Genomic DNA, 24,187 nt, shown 5'->3' on the forward strand with positions numbered 1-24,187 from the left:
CCTGCCAGGTTGGCTGTTGTCACTGCTCAGGCGTCTCAGGAATGCCTCCAGATGTTTTCTTTATATGACTCAGCCTCTCACGCACATGCGCACACACACACACACACACGCACACACACACACACGCACACACACACACAGCCAGTCTCTGGGGCCATTTCCTCTCTTTTGCACATAAACACATTATTTTGACTTCAGGTGGTAGTCTGCACCTAACCTTTGTACTCAAATCCCTTTGCTGTGTTCAGATCCAGGAACTGCCTGTGACTTCTTCTATTTTTCAAGCCTTTCATATGGAATGACGAGCCAAAGCTGACATCAGATCAGTGCTTCACAGCAAGTCAGCCATGGAGACCCATTTCCATCTCTTCACTTTAGAGTTAAACACACACGCAGATATAAAACACAGTGGTATCTGTGTGGTTCGTGCAGCTCTGCAGTGCTTAGTTTTCCCAAAGCTCAGCTAGGCAGATACCCCAGACCTGTCAGAGCAATTACCCAGACAACTCTACTAATGCTGCTCACATACACAGAGAGTTCATGCAGACTTCTTACAGAAACCAGTATAGCACCAAAGAGCTGATTATCCTGTGTTAGTTTATTTATCTTTTACACAGGGGTGGGGAGCATCCGGCCCCTGGCCTGTATATAACCTGTTTGATCCAGCCGAAAAATGCAGCAACTCAACAATGCAAAAACATCACATGAAGGCAAAACATTTTACGTGATAAAAGAAAATAACAAAGTTACAAACTAACGTGTCATTCACGATGGTCCCTTCAAACTGTATGCATGTCAGGTCATGGTCAGTGTGAAGGAAACGCACATAGTTGTTACGTGTCATTGCTGACACAACTCTCAAGAACAGAAAAGTAGAGGCATAATCTTCTGCTTTCCAAGTGAAATTGATTGATGGATTTTTTTTTTGTTGAAGTAAAAGATGACCTAGTGTTTATAGGGACACGCTCTTGATGAATAAGTAAAGTAACAAATACTGCTCAACAAGTAATTTCTGTGTGCAAATTCAGTTTGACATGAAGTAGGAATGACTGTCTTTGCTAGCAATACGAAGCACTAAAGGAGACTAGCAACATCACCTCTACCATTTTACATCAGGTGCAAGGGGTTAGGTTTAGTTTGATCTTTTGTGTATCTTAAGTTCCATTCACCTTGAATACTGTATAAACCCAAATCTACACCCACGATCAGGCACCTCAGTAGCAGTTCCAGGCATCACATTAAAGAGGTTGGTGTGATGTGTTCATGATCTAGAATGGCCCACAGAAGGTGTTAAAAAATGTTAATCTCCCTTGATAGAAAAATTTGTCCCCCTCCTCTGTTTTAATGTGTAATTTTTCTTTTTCTCTTTTTCTCAATCAACATTAAGTAAAACATTCTGTCCCTGAATTAACATCTATCCTTCAACCATTAAAACTTAAAGCTGTCTTCACTTCAAAACTGACTCATTGCTGGAATGATCTGTTGCTTTTAGTTCCTCATCTATGGCTATAAATACACTTCTGTAACTAGTGACCTTATAGATCTGAGTGTTGTCTTTTGTTCCTGTCCGATAGACCGTGTAACAGGATAAATACCAGAAACATTTCTAATGACTTCACTATCAGAAACGACACAGAAAATATTACTAATGAGTCCACTTTGAAGACATGTATTTCATGTGTCTGTTTGGTCTCTGTACAAATTTCTGACAATATTCAAACCTTAATGTGATATTACATTCTTCTTCTTGTCTTGTGTTCATCTCTGTGCAGATGCGTATGTTAAGAACCAGTGTTATGAGAAGCAGGGAGTTTGCATACTCAGTAAATCCTCCCTAAATAAATGGATATCCCAAAAATGTTGCCATGATGTAAAAGCCAAATATTTCAAATAGACCAAGTAAGTTTACATTCCCACCTGGAGTCATTTTTAGCCAAGTACAGAAACGGTTGTGTCTGTGTTATTTATGCTCAGCAGAATCAAAACAGTTTGTTTCTAAGCCCCTCCCACTGTATGTCGGCCTTTTATGGGCAATAGTCTGGGGATGATTGTCAGCTCTAAAGCCTCTTCACTTACTCACAAAGACAGGGATTGCAAGATGATTGACATGTGTCTGGCCCACACACTTACCATGTCTGGAGCAGCTACAGTGATCGACAGGTGGCAAGCTGTGTCGAGGATCCTCCCCCGCTGATGAGAAAGATTAATGTAGCCGAAGTGAATGTCAGCTTCTGTTTGTATATTCTCAGGAGAACAAATTGGAGTAGTTCACTCTCTCTCATGGAAAAGGTTCCGTGGTTATGTATGTGGAGCCACTTCTCCCTCGACAGTGTTTACATTCCCACCTGGGAATGTTTGTCATTTAACATCCACCTCTGTACACCACAGTCTCTTTTATGATTGATTCACCCTTAAGTCATTCTCTCTTAACCTTTTCAAGCCCACCATTTTATTTACACATTTTCTTCTTACTTCTAGATCTGTCGTACGGATTGTTCCTACTAATAATTATTCTCATTTGTGCTAAAAGAAAAGCTATTGCTTTTATGTTAGACTATGGGGAAAAATATATATATTGTTACCATTACTGTGTCAAACATTCATTACAATTAAAACAGTGATTACTCACCTTGCTTTGAAAAACTAGATACTGTCATTATGCTTCTTTCAAACTGTGCAAAGTGTGAGTTTGCACTGCATCACTGAAAACATGGTGGAAGGCAGTAACGGTGCTCTGGAGTTATTTATGATATCCAGTAGCTTTCACACCTATCCTGTTTGGTCTTCACCCTCTGACTGTTTAGTTTTATCTGGACCAAAATAACCAGTGTGAAATGTGACCAACGAAAAAAAAATGTCGACCAAAAAAGGGGGTCTCATCCCAGATCGAACTGAACAATGGTTTGGTTAGTTTGGTGTTTGAAAATGTAACACGGACAAGACGCCTTAAGAAGACCTAGTGTGAAGTCGGTTGAATTTTTGTTTTTTAAGTTTCCTAAGGGCAGTGTCGTTGAACGTCTTAAACGTCGGTTACCATTGAGCCGAGTGAATATTCTCACTTCGTTTTTGATGCATTCTGGTTACTTGAATTCTTCATCACTCTGAATTATCAGGGATCTGACCGGAATGATGCACTCTGCTCCTTGTTGTGTCAGGGAAACTGAAGGAGCTGGTTTGGATCCATTGGCCAGGATCAGAGGCCCAGTAGACAATGTTTTTAGAGGTAGCCAGTTGTAATTTTCACAGTGATGTCTGGTCAGTGTATGCTCTTGAAGTGTGTTTGACAGTGACTGTATTCGTATGAGGCCCAGATGAGATCAGGATCATTGGAGGGTAACAAAGAATCCTGCATATGTATGTGCCAAAAATAATTTAAGGGATTTGTTGAACTCCTCTTGTTTTCTGGGTTACACATGGTCTACGATAATCAATAACTGAATGGTGTCTTTTATTTCAATTCTTTGAATGCTTTGGAAGAACTGCATTGTACTTTTCCTCTGGTCGAACTGAGTGATTACAGTCTGATTGAATGGATCCAATTATCAGACAGACTCACTCACTGTTTATAACTCCCAGAGGCAGCAGATGCCAAACCTCCATCATATGTTTTTATTGTTTTAGTATGGATGTCACGTTGAGGAAATCGTATAAATATTCTTACTGGAATGTTTTGCCTCTGATGTTAGCCAAACCGAAATATATTTCTGCCATGGCTTTGTTTGTGTCTGTTGCAGCGTGAGAGCAATAATCCAGGTGATATTTAAGTACTCCACCCAAGATTTGCTTAACAAAACAGCAGCTCCAGCACATGTCAGGAGAGTTGGAAAGAGATTATTTTTCTTCTTTCTTTTTTTTTCTTTCTGATTCCGATCAACTCTATCTATTCTACCTCTAGAGGATAAACATAAGCTGTTTTCAGACTTGTACTCTATAAAACATCATTTTCCAGTGCCCTTCACTTATGAAGAATGCAGCAGCAGATTGTTCAGGTCAAACGCGAAGCAGCAACAGGAACATTTCTGGAACATTGAGATGAGGGGTATGCAGGAAGCTGTACACAACGTATTAATTCAGCTGATGAAAGCAAATGGTTTGTGTTTACAACGCATCAAAACCAGTGTCCACCTTTATCGTCGAAAAGCCCTCTTATCGTGTTGAAGTTGTTGACTTCAGTGGTATGGCACCTCTTTTTCATCCTGATCAGTGTATGTCTGAAGCAGCTGGAATGTTTTTTTTCTGAGATTTTTTGTAAAAATAAATAAATAAAGCAGGGCTCATGCAGAAGATGGAGTGATGAACAGAGGGAGATGGTGGAAAGAATAGGATGCAGTGAGGGAGGGGGAGCCTGGAGGTGGTTAACATGGCTGAAGGGGTTAAATGTCAAACACTGGCATTCTCTGCCCTCATTCTCACGAGTGTGTTTGCAGATTTCCAGGTCACCCTGTCATGATTCTTTCATTTATTTGTTTCCTCTTACTTGTGTATCACGTGAAACTGAAACAATAACTTGATGAAGTTGATTGTTTTGTTTAATATTGATTGAGCTAATTAATAATTGTTGTCATTTACCCAGGCAGCAGTGCAGAAGATTTGATGGTCCCAGCTCCACAAATGCCATGATTTGATGCTATTCTTTGTCTTATATGATAGTAAATTAAATGTCTTGTTAAGGTTGGGTTTATTATTGGTTTGAATATATTAAGGACATGGTCATTTACTACTTCTGTCTCCTGTTTGATGAACACAAGTGGTACAGTTGCTGATTCACCGCTGTTCTCTGCCCCATTTCTATCTCCTTCTTTCTTTTCCTGCTTATTTGTCTGCTTTCTGCTTCAACCCTGTGACCCTCTCAGCTGTGCCTCGTCGGCCTCTCTCCTCCCTCTCTTCCTGTCCCCATGCTGCTCGTTCTTTGTTTGCCTCGTCTATCGCTCTCTCCCTCTCGGCTCCTCACCAACCTCTTTTCATGAGCGTGACTGGACAAACTGGCTTTTGCTCCCGCCAGTGTATTTTTTTCCAGTCTCCATTGCAAAAGGTCCTCTCGCTTATGATTGTACAATGTGTACTGGGAATTAATTTAATCAGTATCATAGTATTTTACTTATCCATGAAGGCCACTGTTAAACCAACCTTTCCTTTATAGGAAACAGTAAATGTGGTAATTTTTTGATTTATTTCCCTCCTTGTCCTCTCTCCATTCGTGTGCTTCACACACTGTGCACTATTTACCATCGCTCCCTCTCTCTGCCATGTATACAGTCCGTCAATCTGACCAGGAAAGGAAATTGTGTTTCCCTCAGGTTTGTCTTTTCAGCAAATTAATACAAAGTGGCCCATGTGGTAGTGGAAGACATTTATAGGAAATGATGTGCCAAGGTACTGTAAAAATGAGAGATGCTCATGCTTCTGTCATACTGTATGTGCTGCTGAATGTATTTACCAGCGAAACGTGATAGTTTTACCATTCATACAGTTTTTAGCCATGACAGCAGTGTGGCTCTACACATGGAAATTTTGTTCTGACTATCAGTCAATCCACCAACTTTGGTCTAGACACGGGGTCGGCAGCCTTTTCTATCAAAAGAGCCAAATTCTGGTATTAATCTATCCAGTTCTTATTTTCATAATTTGGCCTATTCTGTAAAATGCCAATGCTATCGTTGCACATTCTTCCTCCCCTGAGATTTATTAAATGCAAACTCCTGCAAAACTACCTTTGAATCAGCCCATTAAACCGTGTCCACACTATTGCGGATATTTTGTAAATGTAACATTTTCCTCTGCATTAGGGCCTCTTCATCACTAATTAAAGATTTGTACATTTTCCTCTGAAATAATACCATAAGGCACCTGACGCAATAACTGTCCCTGGCACATTTTTTGAATAAATAAGTCTTTAAGTTAACCAAGTTTAGTACGTAAAGAACTGCATTAATCATGTTCAGTCTGAATTAAGGCCCACATATAGAATAGAGAATACACAAAAAGGAGAAAAAACAATGAAAGAACCTGTATTGGTGATTAGTGGTCCTCTTTCCCCTGTCATCTGTTGCTTTAAAAGAGCTATCTCTCCAGCCTGTATCTTTTTTGAGTGTTGATTTGCTCCAGCACTAGGTATTTTTTCTTCCTCTTAGTCTTTGTTTGTTTCTCCTCTATCATAAACTGTGACAGTCAAAGCTCTTCTGTCCCTCATCTGTCCAGACTGAAGCGAAAGTTATAATGGCATTTTCACCCAACTTCAAATTCAGCCATCTCGAGAACATGACACAGTAGACTTTCAAATGACTGTACCGGACACACCCTCAACAATAACACAGGCCTCCCTCAGAAAAGGGCTGTGCTCTGTGGCCTTCTTCCCAGACATGTGTTCGCTAACAAGTGAGAGAGGTTTTTGTGTGTGCGTGCGAGTACATCTCTTATTTTTTCCATGTCAAGCACGCTTTTACAACCAAGCCTTCCGTGACCTTCGTGTGGACGCTGTCTCTGTCCTGGCGGGTCATTATCACTCAGCAGAAAAACTGAAGCATTATCTCCACAGAGTCCTCACACACACTTAACACACAAAACTGCATGTTGCCCGTGTTCTATCTTGTCCTTCTCGGTCCAGCCCTGGGCTCTTCTACGCTGCTCACACAGTCTGATTGAATTAGGCTCGCTCAGCGCTGTTATCTGTTGAATTAGTCCGTCATTACTTCTGCAGACACCGCTGCTGAATGCTCCTTCCAGGGCAAGTTCACTAACGAGCTGCGTGGGATGTGTCACTCCTGCCTGTGAGCTTTCGCCATCTTTGTGGTGTTACACGAGGTCAGCAATGAGAGGATGAGGCTGAGTGTTGTATACGTCTCCTCTCTTTAACAGCTCAGTTAATGAAAAGGTGTCGATCTTAAGTAAAGTGTCAAATTGACATCTTTCTATGACTTGTTTGACATCTCATCCAGCGCCTTTCTGCACTACATACACTGTGTCCTCTGCCGCAGTTCACATGTCTATTGCACATGTTTTCTGAGAAGTGACAGCAGACATGATCCCACACATCCTGAAGGCTGCTCAGTCTCACCTGACAATCAGCTGCATTGAAGCAGAGACACACGTTGATGTGGTAAACCCCCATGTTAAAGCTCATTTACGCTACAACAACAATCAGCAACATGCGCTTGTTTGGGTTTTAGTGTCGTCTCGGACTAAAAAGACAAGAACGGTCGCTGTTAAAACTAGAACGACTAACTATTTATTTTGTGAGTAGTTGCTTTTGATCTCTCCTTGAAGTCAGAATCTGGAAAAGAGCAGGTTGATGAACCCGGACAACCTCTCTTCAGTTCAGTAACACAATCAATTGAACATCTGACACATAATCACTTGGCAGTGAGACTGTAACTCAGCACAAACGCAACAATCCAAAGCCACGCTGATACACTCCAACTTCTTCTACGTAACATCAGTCACTCTTTCTGTGAAGGATGCTGAGAGTGTAAGATCATTTTTCCTCAGTGTTTCTTTTAGTAGCAGGTTTAGGTCACTGCACAGACATGGAGATGGGGAGTAACTGTGTGAAAGTGGCATCTGGGCTGCAGTCAGCTTTTTCTCATCTGTCAGTCTGGATCAAAGAAAGGTCACGGCCTGGTCAGGTATTCAAGATGAAAAATTACCAACTTCCCAGGAAGATTTTTTTGCAAAATTTGTTCTACAGGCAAGATATCCTGCTTCAATCTATTGAAAAGTCTATCAAAAAACATTGAGGGTAATGCCCCACAGTTATGGGAAAAGATGTTAAGTGTAAATCCTGTGTAAAGTTTGCATCCTACAATCCCATTAATTTCAATAGGATCAATAATAAAACTGTCAACACTATTTGAGAGAATAAGTATTTATCATAAATAAGGTATATACACATTGTAATGGGAATTTATTTTAAGTCTAGTGTCTTATTTCTTTATTGTATCATGTTTGACATACTAATTACGGATGGGGTTGAACTGGACTGCATATTGAGAGGCAATTTCTAACACCCCTATAATGTATGTAAAGAGCAATGATAAAACAAATTGAAACGTCTAAATGTAACATGTTCTAGTGTTATAGCTGCAGTAATACACATGTAATTGAGTTTTGTCCAAATCTCCCTTTTTCTTACATATACCAAGATCTCTTCCACCTTCCACAAAATGGATTTGTTTGAAATAACAAACAAATCCATTATTGTAGGTTTCACTACAGGTGCTAAAGAATAATTATCTATCCGTCCCCAGATGATGTCCCATTTCTTTTTATGGGCTTACACAGATCTGTGAGGATTAGAGAGATGAGTCACTGTCATGTGGACAAACAACCAAACCACTGTAAAATTAGACATTATTTGCAAATTCTTTGTGCGACCAGATTCTGCTGCAGTGAAGAAAATACCAACTTGGACTTTTGACAACAGTTTCAGTAGTGTCAGCGTTTAATGCGTATTACTCTTCTATACCTTGTTTTATTCCTCCACAATAAAACCAGACAACCAGTCATCAGAGTGGTGAGTAAGGGTCTTTTATCATGAATGGCCGGTCATGTATTGTCTTTGTCTTTAGCGGAGTCACAGACCACTCCTTCATCTTTTCCCTCTGTTGTGCAGCCGTCAGAGGAGAGCAGACATTAGCCCGGTTACACCCCATCAGCTGCCTGTGCTGTAGCACAAGGCTAGCTGTTAGCTGTTTACTTCTTCCAGCTTTTTTCTTTTTTTAGCCCTCTGTCCAAGCAGCATCATTTCTGTCATAGATTCCTTTTCAGCCTCAATCTCAATTGGGATTCCTGCAGTGGAGGAAGAACTCAAGTAAAAAATTCTACATAATCTTTTCTTTTAAAAGTAAAAAAGTACTTGATGAGTGTAGTAGCCATTCCCTAAAGCTACAGTCCACTACAGAGTCCTCATGAGTCCTTGTAAAAATGTAGTGGAGTAGAAAGTAGATATTTGCTGATAAATGCAGATTAAAAGTGTAAAGTAATTGAAGATAATTTGAGTAAAGTAAAGACACATAAAAATGTACTTTTGTACAATAACAAAGTAAATGAACTTAGTTACATCCCACCAAAAGATAACTTTGATTGAACTTTGAACCAAAAAAAAAGCCTGTACGCTGTGTAAGAATGGACTTGCAGTACACCTGTAAGCTCATTTGTATTTTATAGTGTAAAGAGGCCTTCATTTGAATACTCATTTGCCAGTTTGTAGGATGACGTTTGAAGCGAGCCACTGCTGCTTATATAGAGATGTTATCTTATTTTCAGATGATGGTGTATTTCAGTCCAACGGTCTTTCTGTAGGGGAAGGGAAATCACCACTGGGATTTGTAAATGTAGAGCCCAAAGGGAACAAGAAGTCAAGCAGGCAACAGAAATGCATCGCAGTTACTCTCTGGCTTTGATCCAATACTTAGAAAACGCATCCTTCCCATGTTTCCGCCCTCAAGATTTTATCACCAACCCAAGTGAGTCAGATTAAAAAATAAAAATCTGTCACAAATTCTCTTCAAGCCTGATCTGATAAACAGTTTAACACAATTAGCTGAGGATGACTTGGTATCATACAGGCTGAGTGCCATAGATCTGAGAAGGATTTAAGAGGGAGGATGTGCTCTTGATGTGGAGAGTCTGTGTCGCTGGGCCTCCACTGACAGCAGCAAACTCGCAGAGGAAACAGGAAAGGCCTGAGAAGCTTGGTGTTAGGACGGATATCCTCTTTTGGAGGCGTTCCCCCTCCTCCCTCACTTAACTCTCCCTCTCTTTATCTCTTTTTTATGGTCCCCCCAAACCCGTTAAGCTCTTGGTGTGGCACTAACTCTTTGGCTGAGCTCAAGAGCAAACTACAGACTTCTGTCAATTTTTTGGGGGAGAATACAACCTGAGGGAATGTGTTGGCATGGTGACGAAGAGGATGAGGACAGCTCGGAGGTGAAGTGTTATTGACTTGTTTGTTTGATTTGTGCGTTCCTGTAATAGCGGCCGTGTCGCTGTGATTTCTAGTGATAAAGCGTTCAGGATCCTGCTGTGTTCCTGATGGTGTGTCTTCAGATATCACTCTGATAGAGGTGATTTGGACAAACACATATGATTATGATTTAGGGAGGGGGGAAGTTCTAACAAGTTGTTCAGCAGGAGTGAAGCACATCTGTGTTTTTTATACTGAGTTAAGACTTTCATTTCTCGCACAGTAAAGAAGAACCAGATCATGAGAAATGTCTGAAAAAAGGACAATGTACATGCAACATTTCTATTTCACTTTAATGTTTGTGGTATTGAGTTCTACCCCATTGGGCAGGAAGATTTCCCTGAAAATGGCTTCTCTAATGATGACCTCAGTATTTCTAAACACTTTGTGTTGTATTAAGCTTGAATGCTGAAGATTTGTTTTAAATTATTACTGGCTGCTACTGTTGTGTTTATTTTCTCATCATCTTGCTTCATTTGTCTTTTTTCGTTGTTGATTTTTTTTAAACTTACTTTGCCATTTTTCCTCTGCCACCTATCAGTTTCCATAATCCCTCTGTATCGCTTTCCTTCCATTCTTGCCTTATCCTGCTCAACATCTCTTCCTCTCGTGTCTGCCTCACTGTGAACACTGCCTCTTACCAAGCTGACTTTTGTAAATTAAGCCATGTATTTTTATGACAAAGGTTCTAATTACTCTGTGCGCTGGCGTAGCTGGAAGAAGGGTATTGTTTTCACCTGTGTGTGTGTGTGTGTGTGTGTGTGTATGTTTGTTTGAATATTACTTGGGCGGGCATCTCCAGATGATTATATTTTGGAACTGATCGTTTTTTTCATTCAGGTTATATTCACTTTGACTTAACTTCTCTTCACATGTTCCCCATTCCTCCCTCTTTCCTTCTCTCTCTACCCAACCCTTTAGAGTGAGCCAGGTGGGCTGTCGGTTCTGGAGCAGCTCGGTCTGGATCAGAACTCAGATTTCTCAGACTCCAGTGTGCAGCAACTACTGGACGAGCAGCGCGAAAGGATCCGCAGGGAGATCCGCAAGGAACTGAAGATCAAGGAAGGAGCTGAGAACCTGCGCAGGGCGACAACTGACAAGAGGAACGCTCAGCAGGTCAGCCGGCAGCCATTTTATTCACTTTAGATCCCTGCTATTTTTTTTATTTTTTATAATTTGACCAACATATGAGTGTATGAGAATGTTCCTAATAGTTTTTGTCTGAAAAGCAAGAGAAATGAGCAGGTTCACCCCCCGACACAAATCATCAGGAACAAACTAAGATGATAAGCTCATGGAGGCACTTCTTCAACATAAAGTTGATAAGTCATAGACTTTTCCATCTGCAGGAAACCAGTTCAATGATAATAATCAGGTGAATCAGACGCTGCTCTGTTAAATTCTTATCTTGTTTGTCTCTAAAGAGAGTTTTTTTAAATCCGCAGATGAAAAATCGTTCAACTAGGCTTAGTGAGCATAAATTTCCACATTATGAGGCCGGGATATTCCCGCAGTGCTCTGCCCCATGATCACACAGGTGCACATGTTTACTTCCTGGAGCAACCAAGCACAACTGCTGGGCAGCAACAGCAATCAGCCTCTGACTATTGCTACAAGTGAGCAGCACCACTCGAGCACTTGGACGATGAAATACTCAGTTAATAGGCAATTATAGGTAATAAGGGAGGAATTTCTGCCAGATACTTAGATTTTGTAATTGGCAATAAAAAGCATTTCCGGACTACTGCCTGCAGTCTGGAATGCAATTTAAAGATTTAAGCCACAGCACACTGAGAATTTAAGAGGCATGTTGTGATCATTCTAGTGGCACATTTTTATGGATAACAAACTTTACCCAGGAAGTCTGAGGTAGTTTTGGCATTTAACAATTAAAAATAGAGATTGTTTAAAGTTTAGGCACAATAATTCACTCGGGTATCATTAAACTTGTTTGATTTAAAGTGAATTAACAGAGAAGGACAAACCCTGCTTGATCAATTACCTAACAGCATTTGTATCATAGAGAACTGCTCAAAAAGGCTCAGGCTATTTTCTAAATGCAGAATCGCATTATGTTTATTCGAGAATGACTGAATCATCGTTTGGCAACAAACAATTTTCCAATATGAGCCTTTCATAGACATTGTATTCACATCAGCTTTTATATTTGCAAGCGCAATTATGAAAAATTACACAAACAATGCACAAAAGTGACATGTGTTTATTTCCTTCATTGAAATTCTATATATTTGGTTGTGTGTGTTCCTCTTTATTTATAGTTATTATTTATAATGAATTCAAGCCTCAATTACATTTATTTGTTGTAAGCATTTGATATCTCTGTCTTATTACCCCCGCCGAGGTGGTTTGTTTTCACCCCCTTGGTTGGTTGATGGCGTTTTTGTAGAGCTGGTTGTGGTTGGTGCTTTACTGGTACTGAGAAGATGCACTTAATAATTCAAATCTCATCCAAAAGAAGTAAAACATTTAAATTTTGTCTGCAGGTGGACAGTCAGCTACGGTCTTCAAACCGCAGGCTGGAAGATCTGCATGCTCAGCTGCAGGAGATGGATGCCCACATTGTGGTGAAGGGAGGAGAGGAGAATAAAGGTTTGTTTAACAAACTTTTTGTTTGTCTTTTTGTTACCTTAAGTTTGGTATAACCACCAATGTTTCACAATAACAAACACAATCACAAATGGTTAGCATCACATCGTTAGTAAAGCTACAGGTTGTGATTTGTTATTGAGGTGTGCTGCTCGTCATATGAACTTGTCTTATTCCCACATTTAGAAAAAAGTTACTATAAGTTAACAGATTTGGTCGTTAAAAAACTAATGATTTAATGTCAGATAGTTGATCAAATATCACAAAGACCATTCTCAAGGGACTGGCCTCTTCGAAATGACAGATCAATGGATAGAACAAATTGATCTGATGAAAATCTGTGGTGCATTGGTTTGATTTCTAAAAAACTCATTTTGGAATATCCAGGATTCAGCTTTGGACTGGATTTATTCCCAATTATCTGAAAGAATGCAAGCCCTGAATATAAATGGATAATTTCCCCCTCTGAACGTTGAGTGTGGGGTGCTTCAAGTTTTTCTTTTTTGCCAAGGAGTTTTTTGGGCTTCTACTTAATATATATAACAATATTTCATGTGCATCAATCCAATCATAAATTGTACGTTGAAGGCTTTTGTTCTATGGTTTCTACTAAATGACACTTGCTGAACCTGAAGACATGAAATATAAATACTGCTTAACATAATGAATGGCAGATAATTTACAGTTGTGTCTTAAAAAAACCTTTTACACTTTGGAAAAACCTCGTAATGAATTTAGATTCGTTCTAACATATCTTTGATGAATCCTGGCTGCCTATTAGAGTTAAAGTGGAAAAATAAAATGAACCCATGACTTTACCTGCTCCATCAGGGTGGGACACCATTTGAAGAGACTAAAGAATTGCTTCAGTCTTAAGGATAGTAACCTGGAATGACACAATATTGTTTGACATTAAATAAGATTCACTCAGGAGCATTTTAGCAATTTTGAAACCCATGTGTGTGAATCATCATCAAACTTCTTCCCTCCACAGATGAGTGCCCTCAGTCTCCCGGGGCAGAGAGCCGAACGTCAGCCCACAAGGTACGCATCGCTGCCCTGGAGAGACAGCTCAACATTGAGCTCAAAGTCAAGCAGGGAGTCGAGAACATGATCCCCATCTACTCCAATGGATGCACCAAGGTAGGGGATTCAGACTCTGTCCACACACACACCTACAATATACACAGCAAGTGGCTGTTATGTGCCAGTGTGTGTTCATGTGTTACACTCATGATCCACAACCTTTCAGTTGGCTAACTCAAATGTTTATCTCTGAATGCAAACATCCTCTGACACATGGGAACCTTTCCCCCTGTGTGCACCTCATCACTTGGTTACTTCAAATTTCCCCTCCCCCTTGTTTTAGCAGCATCTGTTTCACTTCACCTTGCACCACATATTGCTCTGTCATTGAAACATATTTATAGTTTGATGGTGTTTTTTTAGCTTCCAGATTTGCTCATTGTTTCGTTCCTGGTTTAATCAGGATAAGAAGATGTTGCAGACGGCCCAGCAGATGCTACAGGACAGTAAGACCAAAATCGACATCATCCGCATGCAAATCCGCAAGGCTGTGCAGGCCACCGAGCACAATGACGACACACAGAGTAAGTTTGAGTGAACACAGAGTATTGCTGACACTTAAGTTATAATGTTTTTCCAGTATAGCTGAACACACTTGTTACCATAGTGTTGCACAACACTAAGTCAACATCATGTTTAGTTATTCACATGGTGACTGGTAAATTCTTGAGTCAGCATTCAAATATTTTGTTTAAATGTATGTGGTTGCTATGGGAAATGGCTACGATCTTAAAATTGAAGTTTCTCAAAAAGTACAATAAGGTGCATGTACCCAAGATAAACAGTCCTTTTGGAAAAATATGCCTGCATACCATCATAATACTGTATATTTATACTGACCATGATTCATGGAACAGACAAATGACATATCTACAAAACACACTTAAACAAACCTGCTGTAATTATTCTTCGACTGAAGATGTCAAGTGAGCTCAACTGTAAATTTCAGATGCTTCCTGTGATAGAAGACATGTAAAACTGCTAAGTTTTCCCGTGTGGTTTGTGACAGTGGGCAGCTGGCATTGGCAGAATGCTCCTCACTGGATCTTGTTCACGTCCTGGTGGAGTCTGCAGTCTTGCATTATTTTTCTCTGCATGTCAAACATCTTGTTCTGAGCAGCGGCTGCAAAACTCACAGGCACAAAATAACAGAAACCGATCAATCAAAGTGCTGTATCACTGTTTTCCTATTCCCAGCCTGGTTGTTGTTGGGAAGAAAATGATTGTTCGGGATACTGCACAAGTGTCTGTGTGTGTGTGTCAAAGAGAGATTGTGTGAGTTATTTAAGGCCAGGCTGTGTAATGGGTCAGCTGGGGTGTCACCACCATCAGTCAAATCCACACACGTATGTAGAATGTATATATATTTTTATTTAAAAACAACCTTCCAAACAAGGACCAGCTGCTGAATAGTCTATGACACACACGCGCACACACACACACGCGCACACACACACGCGCACACACACACACAAACACACACACACACAAACAAACAGGTTTTAGAAGTAGAGCAGCAACATTGTAACAGATTGTGATCTTGTGGATGTTGCAGTTTTGATATAATTGAACACAATATGCAAAACGCACAATTATGTGTTCATTTGACTAGTGTGATCTTAACACCGATCAAATATCCAATCAAACAAACTTGTGAGTTCCAGTTCCATTGTTATTTCAGAACAGGTGAATGAGTCTCTCTGGGGCTGTGGAGCAATATGGCCCCTCTGGCGGTCAAGAGAGCTGCAGCAGGGAGGGAGCACTGGGAGAGGGTAGAAGTACAACACAGATTTGAAAGATTCTGTGTTCCCTTGGGGACCATACTGCTAATGTCAGACTGAGGGAGCTGATGGCTGGAGGGAAGTGGGTGTCTTTTAAGGCCAAAAGATAATGGCTATTTTGGAAGGGTTATTTTAGGGCCTTTTAAGGCCATACTGTATCTGTCTGTGTTGTAACCTGATAAAAATAGTATGGATGTAAATGACCAGTGAGAGCGGCAATTGTTTTGTATTCTTGGAGAGTACCATGACTTGTGACTCCAGAGGAAGCTGCGTGAAATCTGATTAACAGCCTCAGGCGATGTCACTTCAGTTAGCATCAGTCGGGGCTGCAAACCTTGAACTGCCTTGAAAGTAACAATGTAGGTGTGTTAGGTGCCAGGTTTTGAAAAGAAAGAAGGAGCTGTAGAATAAAAAGAGGGAATGTCTCTAGTTCTGCAGCATCAGTTTTGATCGTGTTTTTATTTTTGTGATGTTAAAGCAAGTGGAGTGCCCTTTATAATAGCTTAATTCTTCTTCTTAAAGTAAATACATTCATACATTATGTGCATTACTGCACTTACTCAATAGGTACGTTATTGTTTGTACCTTCAGTACTTAAGTTTTAATGTTGTGCCAGTGTCCTACACAGTCTCTGGATCTTTCTTGATAATTCACTCTGTCTTTTAAACCACAGTCGCACACACACACACACAGGGTCTTGTGTATAGTGTACACAGACAGACTCCAGGCACCACACCCGGTGGAGGGGTCATCTAGCAGGGTCTGGGCTCCAGGCAGAACACCTTATTAGGAGATAAAAGCATCCATATCCATCTCCAACCCTACCCCCCTCTCTTTTCCTTTCTCTCTCCTCCTGTCTCATGCAGCGCTCTGAACAGCTCATAACTCATAAAAGTCATTTTAATCCCTCCTCTGTGTCCTTCTGTCCTTCCTCCTCACTAACCCAGTCATTTGAAAGTCAAATGCACCTTTTTTGAATATTATTTATCCTATTTTCCTGAACCTTATCTCCTGCGTCCGCCTCTGATCTGTGTGTTCTCCATTGTGTGTGTTTCCCACTGTGAGAGGCTGCTACCGTACCATTAGTCCAACCACTGGGCTGTTGTTTTTTTTGATGCCTCCATGTCTGTCCATCCATTCCATTCCTGTGATCATGATATCTCAAGAAGATCTTAAAAGGAATTCAAATTTGACGTTCAGTTGAACTCAAGGATGAAATTATTAGATTTTGGTTGTCAAAGGTCAAATTCATGGTACAGCCATAGGGAATTTCATTACATTTGGCACAAACATTCACTTGGAATCAACGATGACAAGATTAGAAGTTGGAGGTCAAAGGTCAAGTTCGCTGTGACCTAAAAAAGACTCATGGATTTACTGATTAGATTTGGATGGTCAAACTTCAAGGGTCACAGTTTTCCTCACAAAACATGTTTTAGGGCACTTGAACATGATATCTCAACTCTCCCTTTTGACCAGGTGTCTCTTGGACTTAAAAATTTACTAATTAGATGTCATTGGTCAAAGGTGAAGGTCACTATGACCTCATGTGATTCTGGGGAAAAATATATGAGGAAGACTGAAACTGCACTGGACTGCAGTGGCATACAACGGTAACTCTAGTGTTTTTCTTTTTTAGCGATTCTGTTGATTCTGCTTTAATCTACTTAATGTTACCAGGTCTTTTTTATTAAATTAGTGAAGTTTTATCTAAGGAAGAAGTTGCATTGTTGAGAGGGCATTAGTTTACAGTGGCAAGTCACTGGATATATGAAGATGTATATAATGTCAAACTATCGACCTTTGTTAAATTTTAGCCCCTTTGCTTGTTATGTGATTCATTCGTTATTTATTTACTGTGATGTCGATATCAGTCAATATTTTATCAGTATGGCATTAGTGTTTACTGGATAAACTGAGGGCAGTGATTTTATAAAGTAAAAGTTATAAAAATAAAAATTCACAAGAAAGTTGGATATCTTTTTTTTCTCTGTTTTGATTTTCGAGTTGAGAGATAAGAGGAGAAAAAGATTTGGAAACAGAGGCTGGAGCTTAAGTTAATGCTGCTTACTGAAGAGATGTCAGAGGCTGTTTACCTCCCTCCAGGCACTGCTAATGTTATCTCTGTCTGATTCTTCTGTAATGCATGACATGCATTAAGGCATTAACCTAACTTAGTGTGCCCTATAACACTCTGCTGCCAAAACAAACAACTGGAATTTCAACATTGAACTATAGAACATAATTGATTAAAAGATACAGAAATGAAACAGTGAACCCTTTGCAATGTGCATTGTATAATATCTTCCGTCAACATTAATAATGGTATTTGTCCACTCCACTGTTGCAGGTAACCAAGACGGGGTGGAGCTGCGAATTGAAGAGCTGAGGCATCACTACAGGGTGGAACATGCTGTTGCTGAGGGGGCCAAAAATGTGCTCAGACTTCTGGGGGCCAGCAAGATTCAGGACAAGAAAGCCCTGTCTGAGGTTAGACCGGACACACGCACGTGCAAACACGCACCCTGCTCAATTCAAAGCATAGACTTCCAATCTTTTCTTTGTTTTACTTTTACTTCGGGGCAAACTCCTATGACCTTCTGTTGTTTTTCTACCAATTCATAGTTTCCCTGTACAACAACTATTTGTGTGTATGTACTCATAGTTTTACTACTTTACCTTGGTTCTTAAATTATTATGCATCTGCATCTGTGACGGCCATGGCTGCTGGTATTTCTGTTTTGAATATCTCCGTCTGTTAATCTGCCCATCAAACTCTCGTGAATGTGACCTCAGGAAAGCCATAAGGGAATTTCTTGGACCGGCCTGAAGGATGAACTGGCTCGATTTTAGTGGTTAAAGGTCAAGATGACTGTGAACTCATAACACATATTTTTAGACATAAATAACAGATTCATATGTTGATAATTATATAAAAAAACACAAAATACAACTTAATTATATGTATGAAAAGACGTAGGGTCTGGATGGACATGATTGTGTGCTGGAACCTGGAACTTGGTTGGCGGAGCAAACAACCACAAGGCATTAGTTCTAGTCTTTGGTATTCCTCTTGAATGTGTTTTGTGAAATGTGACTAGAATATGACGGTAGGGATGGATTGTTTGGGATTGGATGAAGGGTTAATAGTTAATTGAGGGTCCATCCAACTATTTAAGCCATCACTCATTGGATGTAAAGGTGTGTAACACCAATACTGTGTTGATGCTTTGCAGGCGCAGTCTAGCCTGAGTGAGGCGTCTCAGCGGTTGGACCTGCTGAGAGACTCTCTGGACCAGCGTCTGGCGGAGCTGCCAGAGGACCACCCCAAGGCCAACATCATCAAAGAGGAGCTGGTCCTGGCCTCCTCCCCCGCCTTCAGCGCCCGCCACGGGGCCCCTTACCTCCACAACCAGTACAGCACCCTCAACAAACCCTCACCCCTCACTGGTATGTTACACAAAAAGAAGCTATACAGCAGCCTGTTAAGATTGTTTTTACTCTTGCATGAGAACGTATGATTCCAAAAATACCAAGGACTGGGCCACTCGCGCCGCCACGCCCCCCTGCCCTGGAGTGGACTGTTGACAGTCGCGTCGCTCAGGGCGGGGGGGCGTGGCGGCGTTCTGATGGACAGCTAGCAAGTCAGCAAAGCAATTCACCGCCAGACCACCAGGTGGAGTAACGTTTTTTGTTACCTTAGAGACACCTTCTTTGTGTGTGGCAGTCTTTGTCGACTGTTTATTACTTTTTCTGGAGGACAAATTTGTCCCTGATCTTTCTACACAGCTTCGTACACTCGTCGACCTGCAAACCGACGTCAGCCAAGATCTCCTTCCAGGAATTAGAGGTCATCTGCGTGTCCTTGTATTTAGTCAGTGACGGGTTATACAAGTGGTCATACTTTCAGATCTCTTCTGCCAAGTGCTCTTCTATTTGGTCCATATCCGTTCTTCTAAATCTTCCTTGGTTTCTGCCGGTATTATGGGGCATGAAACCGGAAATATGACTCTGGAAAGGATGTAGTTAGCGGACCAATCACAGCCTTGCGGGCTGCGTGAGGCTTGCGTAGCTTTGTCGTATAGTTACAAGAATTGGTAAATGCACGCAAGCACGAAAGAAGGGGCACGCAAGGGCTCTTGCGTGCCCCTTCTTGCGTGTCTCTGAAAAAACAGAAGCATGCACCGGCCTCTCCCCTGTCGAAGAAGCCTGGCCCCATAAAATAAAACAAAGTGCTTTAAGTAAGTGCCATTTGTGCGCTACTAAATTTTGAGTATCAAAAAAAAAAAAAAAAAAAATTTTTTTTTTTTTTTAATAAATAATATTTTTAGACATTGATGCGGGCCAATTAAAAATGGATGGCGGGCCGCAGTTGGCCCGCGGGCCGTAGTTTGGACACCCCTGGTCTAGACAAATTAAAAGACTTCCCATCTTTCTTTGTTTCCATTTATGATCTGCTGGTGTTTTGCTCCGTAGTTGGTTGCGCCTGAGTAGTTTTCCTCTGTCTCCAGGTACCCTGCAGGTGCAGCTGCTGGGCTGTGTGGGGTTGCTGGAGGTGGTCCCAGGTCGCAATAAAGGGACAGGCGTCATGCTGCCCTGTCACAGCCCTGGAGACACAAGGTCTTTCATGAGGGGTAGCAAGGGACTCTACGGACGGAGCGGCTCAGTCAGTGGGAAGACGCCCAGCAAAACAGATGAGCTCTCAAGTAAGTGTGTCTCCATCTGAGGGGGCATTCAGTTCAACAGCTTTAAAAATACATAAGCCCTTTTGATTTAACTTAATATTGTGCATCTTTAGATACTTAATTCATTTTAAGGTGATTTATATAACTGTTTTTCCTTTACAGATATATTCCCTGTTGGCTTTTTCAGTCCATTATAGCGACGTTACCAATCCATAGTTACTACATTAAATGTAGATGTGATTATGGCTGAGCCAGTATGTGCCTTAGGTTGCTGAGGTCGGCCACTGTAGTTCAGCACTCACACATCAGGGCACAGCAGCATCAGCAAATTTATTTGGATTACCTCAATGTCCTGAGTTTGCAATTCGCTAACCATGTTTTTAACATCTTGCACTTCCTGTGTTTTCTCCAGAGAAATTAATTACACTCATTAATCAGTACTAAAATTGCATTACGTATAATTGCATATATAGCTTTTATCTCTGTACTGGTAAGGGCTGTAAAGGAATGTTGCCTATGGAGGAAATAAGTGTGTATGTGTGTCGTGCAGCTGAGGTGAGTGCTGTGCTGAAGCTGGATAACACAGTGGTTGGCCAGACAGCCTGGAGGACTGTGGGAGAACAGGCCTGGGACCAGACCTTTACCGTGGAGTTGGAAAGGGTTAGTAGATACACACATCAACTAGTAGAGTGCATGCAAGTGTCCTTTCAATAAAGTAAAACTGCTCTTTCCATGTGTTTGTCTGTATGTACCTGTGTCCCAATGTTGTGTGTCTGTGTATGTTTCAGACCCGAGAGATGGAGATCGCAGTTTACTGGAAGGATTACCGCTCGCTGTGCGCTCTGAAGTACCTGAAGCTGGAAGAGTTCCTGGACAACCAGAAACACAGAGTTCAGCTGGAGCTGGAGCCTCACGGCCTGCTGCTGGCTGAGGTACACGCCAAAACACACACACATATACAAACACACAAGTGGACTCAGATGTCCCTGCATAGATGACACCCATCTACGAAAGTGCTATAAATACATACAAAGATATTCAAATGTGCGCATATACACCTACCCACACACACACACACACAGGCTGTCAGATGCACCTGTGCTGAAAAACACTGCTTTGATATAGCTCACTTGAAAGGTACAACCATCTAAGTGTGATACGTGGCTGCTGTGTAGTTCCCACGTTTCATGTTTGTGTGTGTGTGTGTGTGTGTGTGTTTCCAGGTGACCTTCTTTAACCCAGTAATTGACAGAGTTCCTCGTCTTCAGAGGCAGAAGAAAGTGTTTTCTAAACAGCAAGGTGAGGACGAGTCAGAACAGACAGAAGATGGAGACAAATAATCTGAATTGAGAAATAACAGGGTTTCCCATCTTATTTTTCTGCTCTCCATTATTAGAAGAATTCATACAGTGAAGCTTTTAGTGCAAATAAGGTTTTATCTTCTAGACCAGAAGCGATGCACGCTGCTGTTTGTCCCTAGTGGTGTCTGACAATTTGTCTTCATGATTATATATGTAGCATTTGTCTAAACAGAGTTTTAAAGTCCCTCACTAAAACAATAAATAAAACAGACATATTTAAAAGCAGAAAATAATCAGGTTGATGACTACTTAAGCTTTCCAGCGATCATGAAATTTCAGGGGTATCATTTAATTTAGAGGGTATTCCAGAGAGGGATGGAAATGTTAATTCCCTTGTGAATATTGTGCAACAATTTGTACGCATAACGTGAATTCACGAGATCCACATTTTTATGTTGAGCTGCACCAAATTACACACATCAGTCCCCTAAACATGACTGATTCTTTTGACCAAGATCCATGAACTGATTAAGGAAAATGTCACGCAATGTTTAGAAAGGGAAACTTATTCATGGATCTGCCCCATAATCCGGATTGGCAATGGAATTTTATGGATTCTTCCTTGGCCCTTATCTCATCATTCCACCAAGTGCAATAGAAATCTGTTCCGTTGTTTTTGTGTAATCTTGCTTACAAATGAACTTACAAACCAAACAACAAACAAATGGACAAGGCTGAAAGCAGACCCTTCTTGGCAGAGGTTATAAACAATGAATAATATATTGATGGTATCTGTTGTGTGACACACATTACTGACTGTGTGTGTGTGTGTGTGTGCATTTTCAGGCAAGGCATTCCTACGGGCTCGCCAAATGAATGTTGATATCGGGACATGGGTGAGGCTGCTTCGAAACGCCATTCCTACTGTCAACAACTCAGGAACCTACAGTCCAAACGCTCACAGTCTTAACTCCGGGTGAGATACACATGCACTTCGTGCCTAAGCCACACAGGTGTTGACACACATATTCATCATCTACATGTGACGTTTGATAGCTGTCAGCAAGACTTTGCTATCAAACAGCAACAGCCTTCCTTGAACCTTATTCCTTGTGTTTCCTGGCAGAGAATAAAGCACGTGATGCTTTGTCTGCCCCGTGTCTAACAACCCCTCTGTGTTCTGCTCTTGTCTGTTCATTTGTCTGTCTGCTTCGCTGTGTTGGCCTGTTTGTGCATGTATGCGTGTGTCTGTGTGACATTTTCAGGGAGATCTCTATGGAGAAGTTGAGTCTGGACAACGACTCTCCAATAAGAGGCGATTACAAGAGCGACACGGACACACAGACACCGGTGAGACAGACAGAGACAGAGGACGCCCAGGAAATGGGGGAGGTGTGTTTGAGAGTTTGGGTCTACTGTAGTTCAGCCACTGTGGAACGGACCAAAGAAAATCCCACCCCTTTTAACTGTGATGAACATAATAATCCATAATTAAAAAAAAACATAAATCTACGTTTTTTATCAACAATTCAGTTTAAGATTGGACTTTATGTTCAAGATAAATAAAAATGTGGTTTAGATTTCTGTTCGTACAAACATTTTAAAGAAGTTATTATTACCAATGAAAGGAACAAATATAGTTTTCTGGTGGGCCCCATGAAGAGCATACAGAAATAAAACTGTTGATAAATTAATAAATATATTATTGTTACATTTTATTAGTAGGCCTAAACTGAAGAGGGTCTTGATCATGCATACATTTAGTTAATATGACAGCAGGATGTTGTGGATGACAACATTAGATATCCTCTATGACACGCATGTATGACAGAACACTTCAAATGACACATCCGCTGTGATTGTTCTCCAGTTATGTTCTTTTACCTCAGTGTCTCCAGAAACTGCATTGGTCCAACCAATCAGGTCTTAAATGCAGAGCAAAGTGTGAATCAGTGAACGTTTGTCTGTCACATCCAAGCTGTTGTAAAACCGTGTCTCATGTCTTCCTTCCTGTGTCCTCTCATCTCTCCCTCCCTGTGTCTCTCTGCATCTTTTTTCGTTTTTTTCTTTCCTCGCATGTCTCCCACCAGGACCAGCTTCCAGTCATTGAGCCCTTCTCCCCCCCAGACCTCACCCCCGAGTGCCCTGTCCGAACCCCAACCGTTAGCAGGTACACACTGGCACACAGTCACAATGTGTTCATTTATATTTATATATATAAATGATGACTGAAATAGAATGCTGGTGTACTCAAACTCAGGTATGTTAAGAACTGCAAGCCCCAACCCAAAGGTTCCGGCACTTAAAGACAAGTACTATGCGCCAACAAGTGTATTTTTTTTCGGGGTACATAGTTGTACTCGGAACAAGGAGTTCCTGCAAAGTTTCCTTGTTCCGGGGATAATTCCAGTTGTCGAAACGCAGGTCTCATATTTTCTGTATATTCTCTGTTGGTCTGTTCTTCACTTCTCAAGTTGCAGATTTTGACCAGTTCCATCTATTTGCCTGAGACTGTTATATTTAAATACTTTGTGCACAGAATACTCAACCCAATCTCTCAGATAACAATTGATGCTGGCATGTATTATGAGCAGTCGATATGTGTCTGTCTAGTCTTTGCTTTCTTGTATTTTATCAGCCACTGTCAAATAATCATGTTAACTGTTTGTGTCCATCTCTCCAGTAAGCAGAGAAAAGGTCCTCTGTCCCTGCAGGACTTCAGGCTGATTGCTGTGTTGGGCAGGGGACACTTTGGGAAGGTACACT

The 24,187-nt window shown here is 41.0% G+C and overlaps 1 protein-coding gene across 1 annotated transcript in view; it reads left to right on the forward strand.

The window, feature by feature from the left end:
- The window catches only part of pkn1a (protein kinase N1a), a 45,503-nt gene that overhangs the window by 15,458 nt on the left and 5,858 nt on the right, over positions 1-24,187 (forward strand). Inside the window, exons 2-15 of the mRNA XM_061067489.1 lie at positions 10,883-11,077; positions 12,466-12,571; positions 13,563-13,711; positions 14,058-14,178; positions 17,786-17,925; positions 18,672-18,885; positions 19,947-20,141; positions 20,671-20,780; positions 20,909-21,052; positions 21,344-21,419; positions 22,268-22,397; positions 22,687-22,813; positions 23,512-23,591; positions 24,105-24,180. Coding sequence (XP_060923472.1) covers positions 10,883-11,077; positions 12,466-12,571; positions 13,563-13,711; positions 14,058-14,178; positions 17,786-17,925; positions 18,672-18,885; positions 19,947-20,141; positions 20,671-20,780; positions 20,909-21,052; positions 21,344-21,419; positions 22,268-22,397; positions 22,687-22,813; positions 23,512-23,591; positions 24,105-24,180 — 1,863 coding nt within the window. The remainder of the gene's footprint in view (positions 1-10,882; positions 11,078-12,465; positions 12,572-13,562; positions 13,712-14,057; positions 14,179-17,785; positions 17,926-18,671; positions 18,886-19,946; positions 20,142-20,670; positions 20,781-20,908; positions 21,053-21,343; positions 21,420-22,267; positions 22,398-22,686; positions 22,814-23,511; positions 23,592-24,104; positions 24,181-24,187) is intronic.

The sequence above is a fragment of the Limanda limanda genome, chromosome 2 (assembly GCF_963576545.1).
Source record: "Limanda limanda chromosome 2, fLimLim1.1, whole genome shotgun sequence".
Taxonomy (NCBI): domain Eukaryota; kingdom Metazoa; phylum Chordata; class Actinopteri; order Pleuronectiformes; family Pleuronectidae; genus Limanda; species Limanda limanda.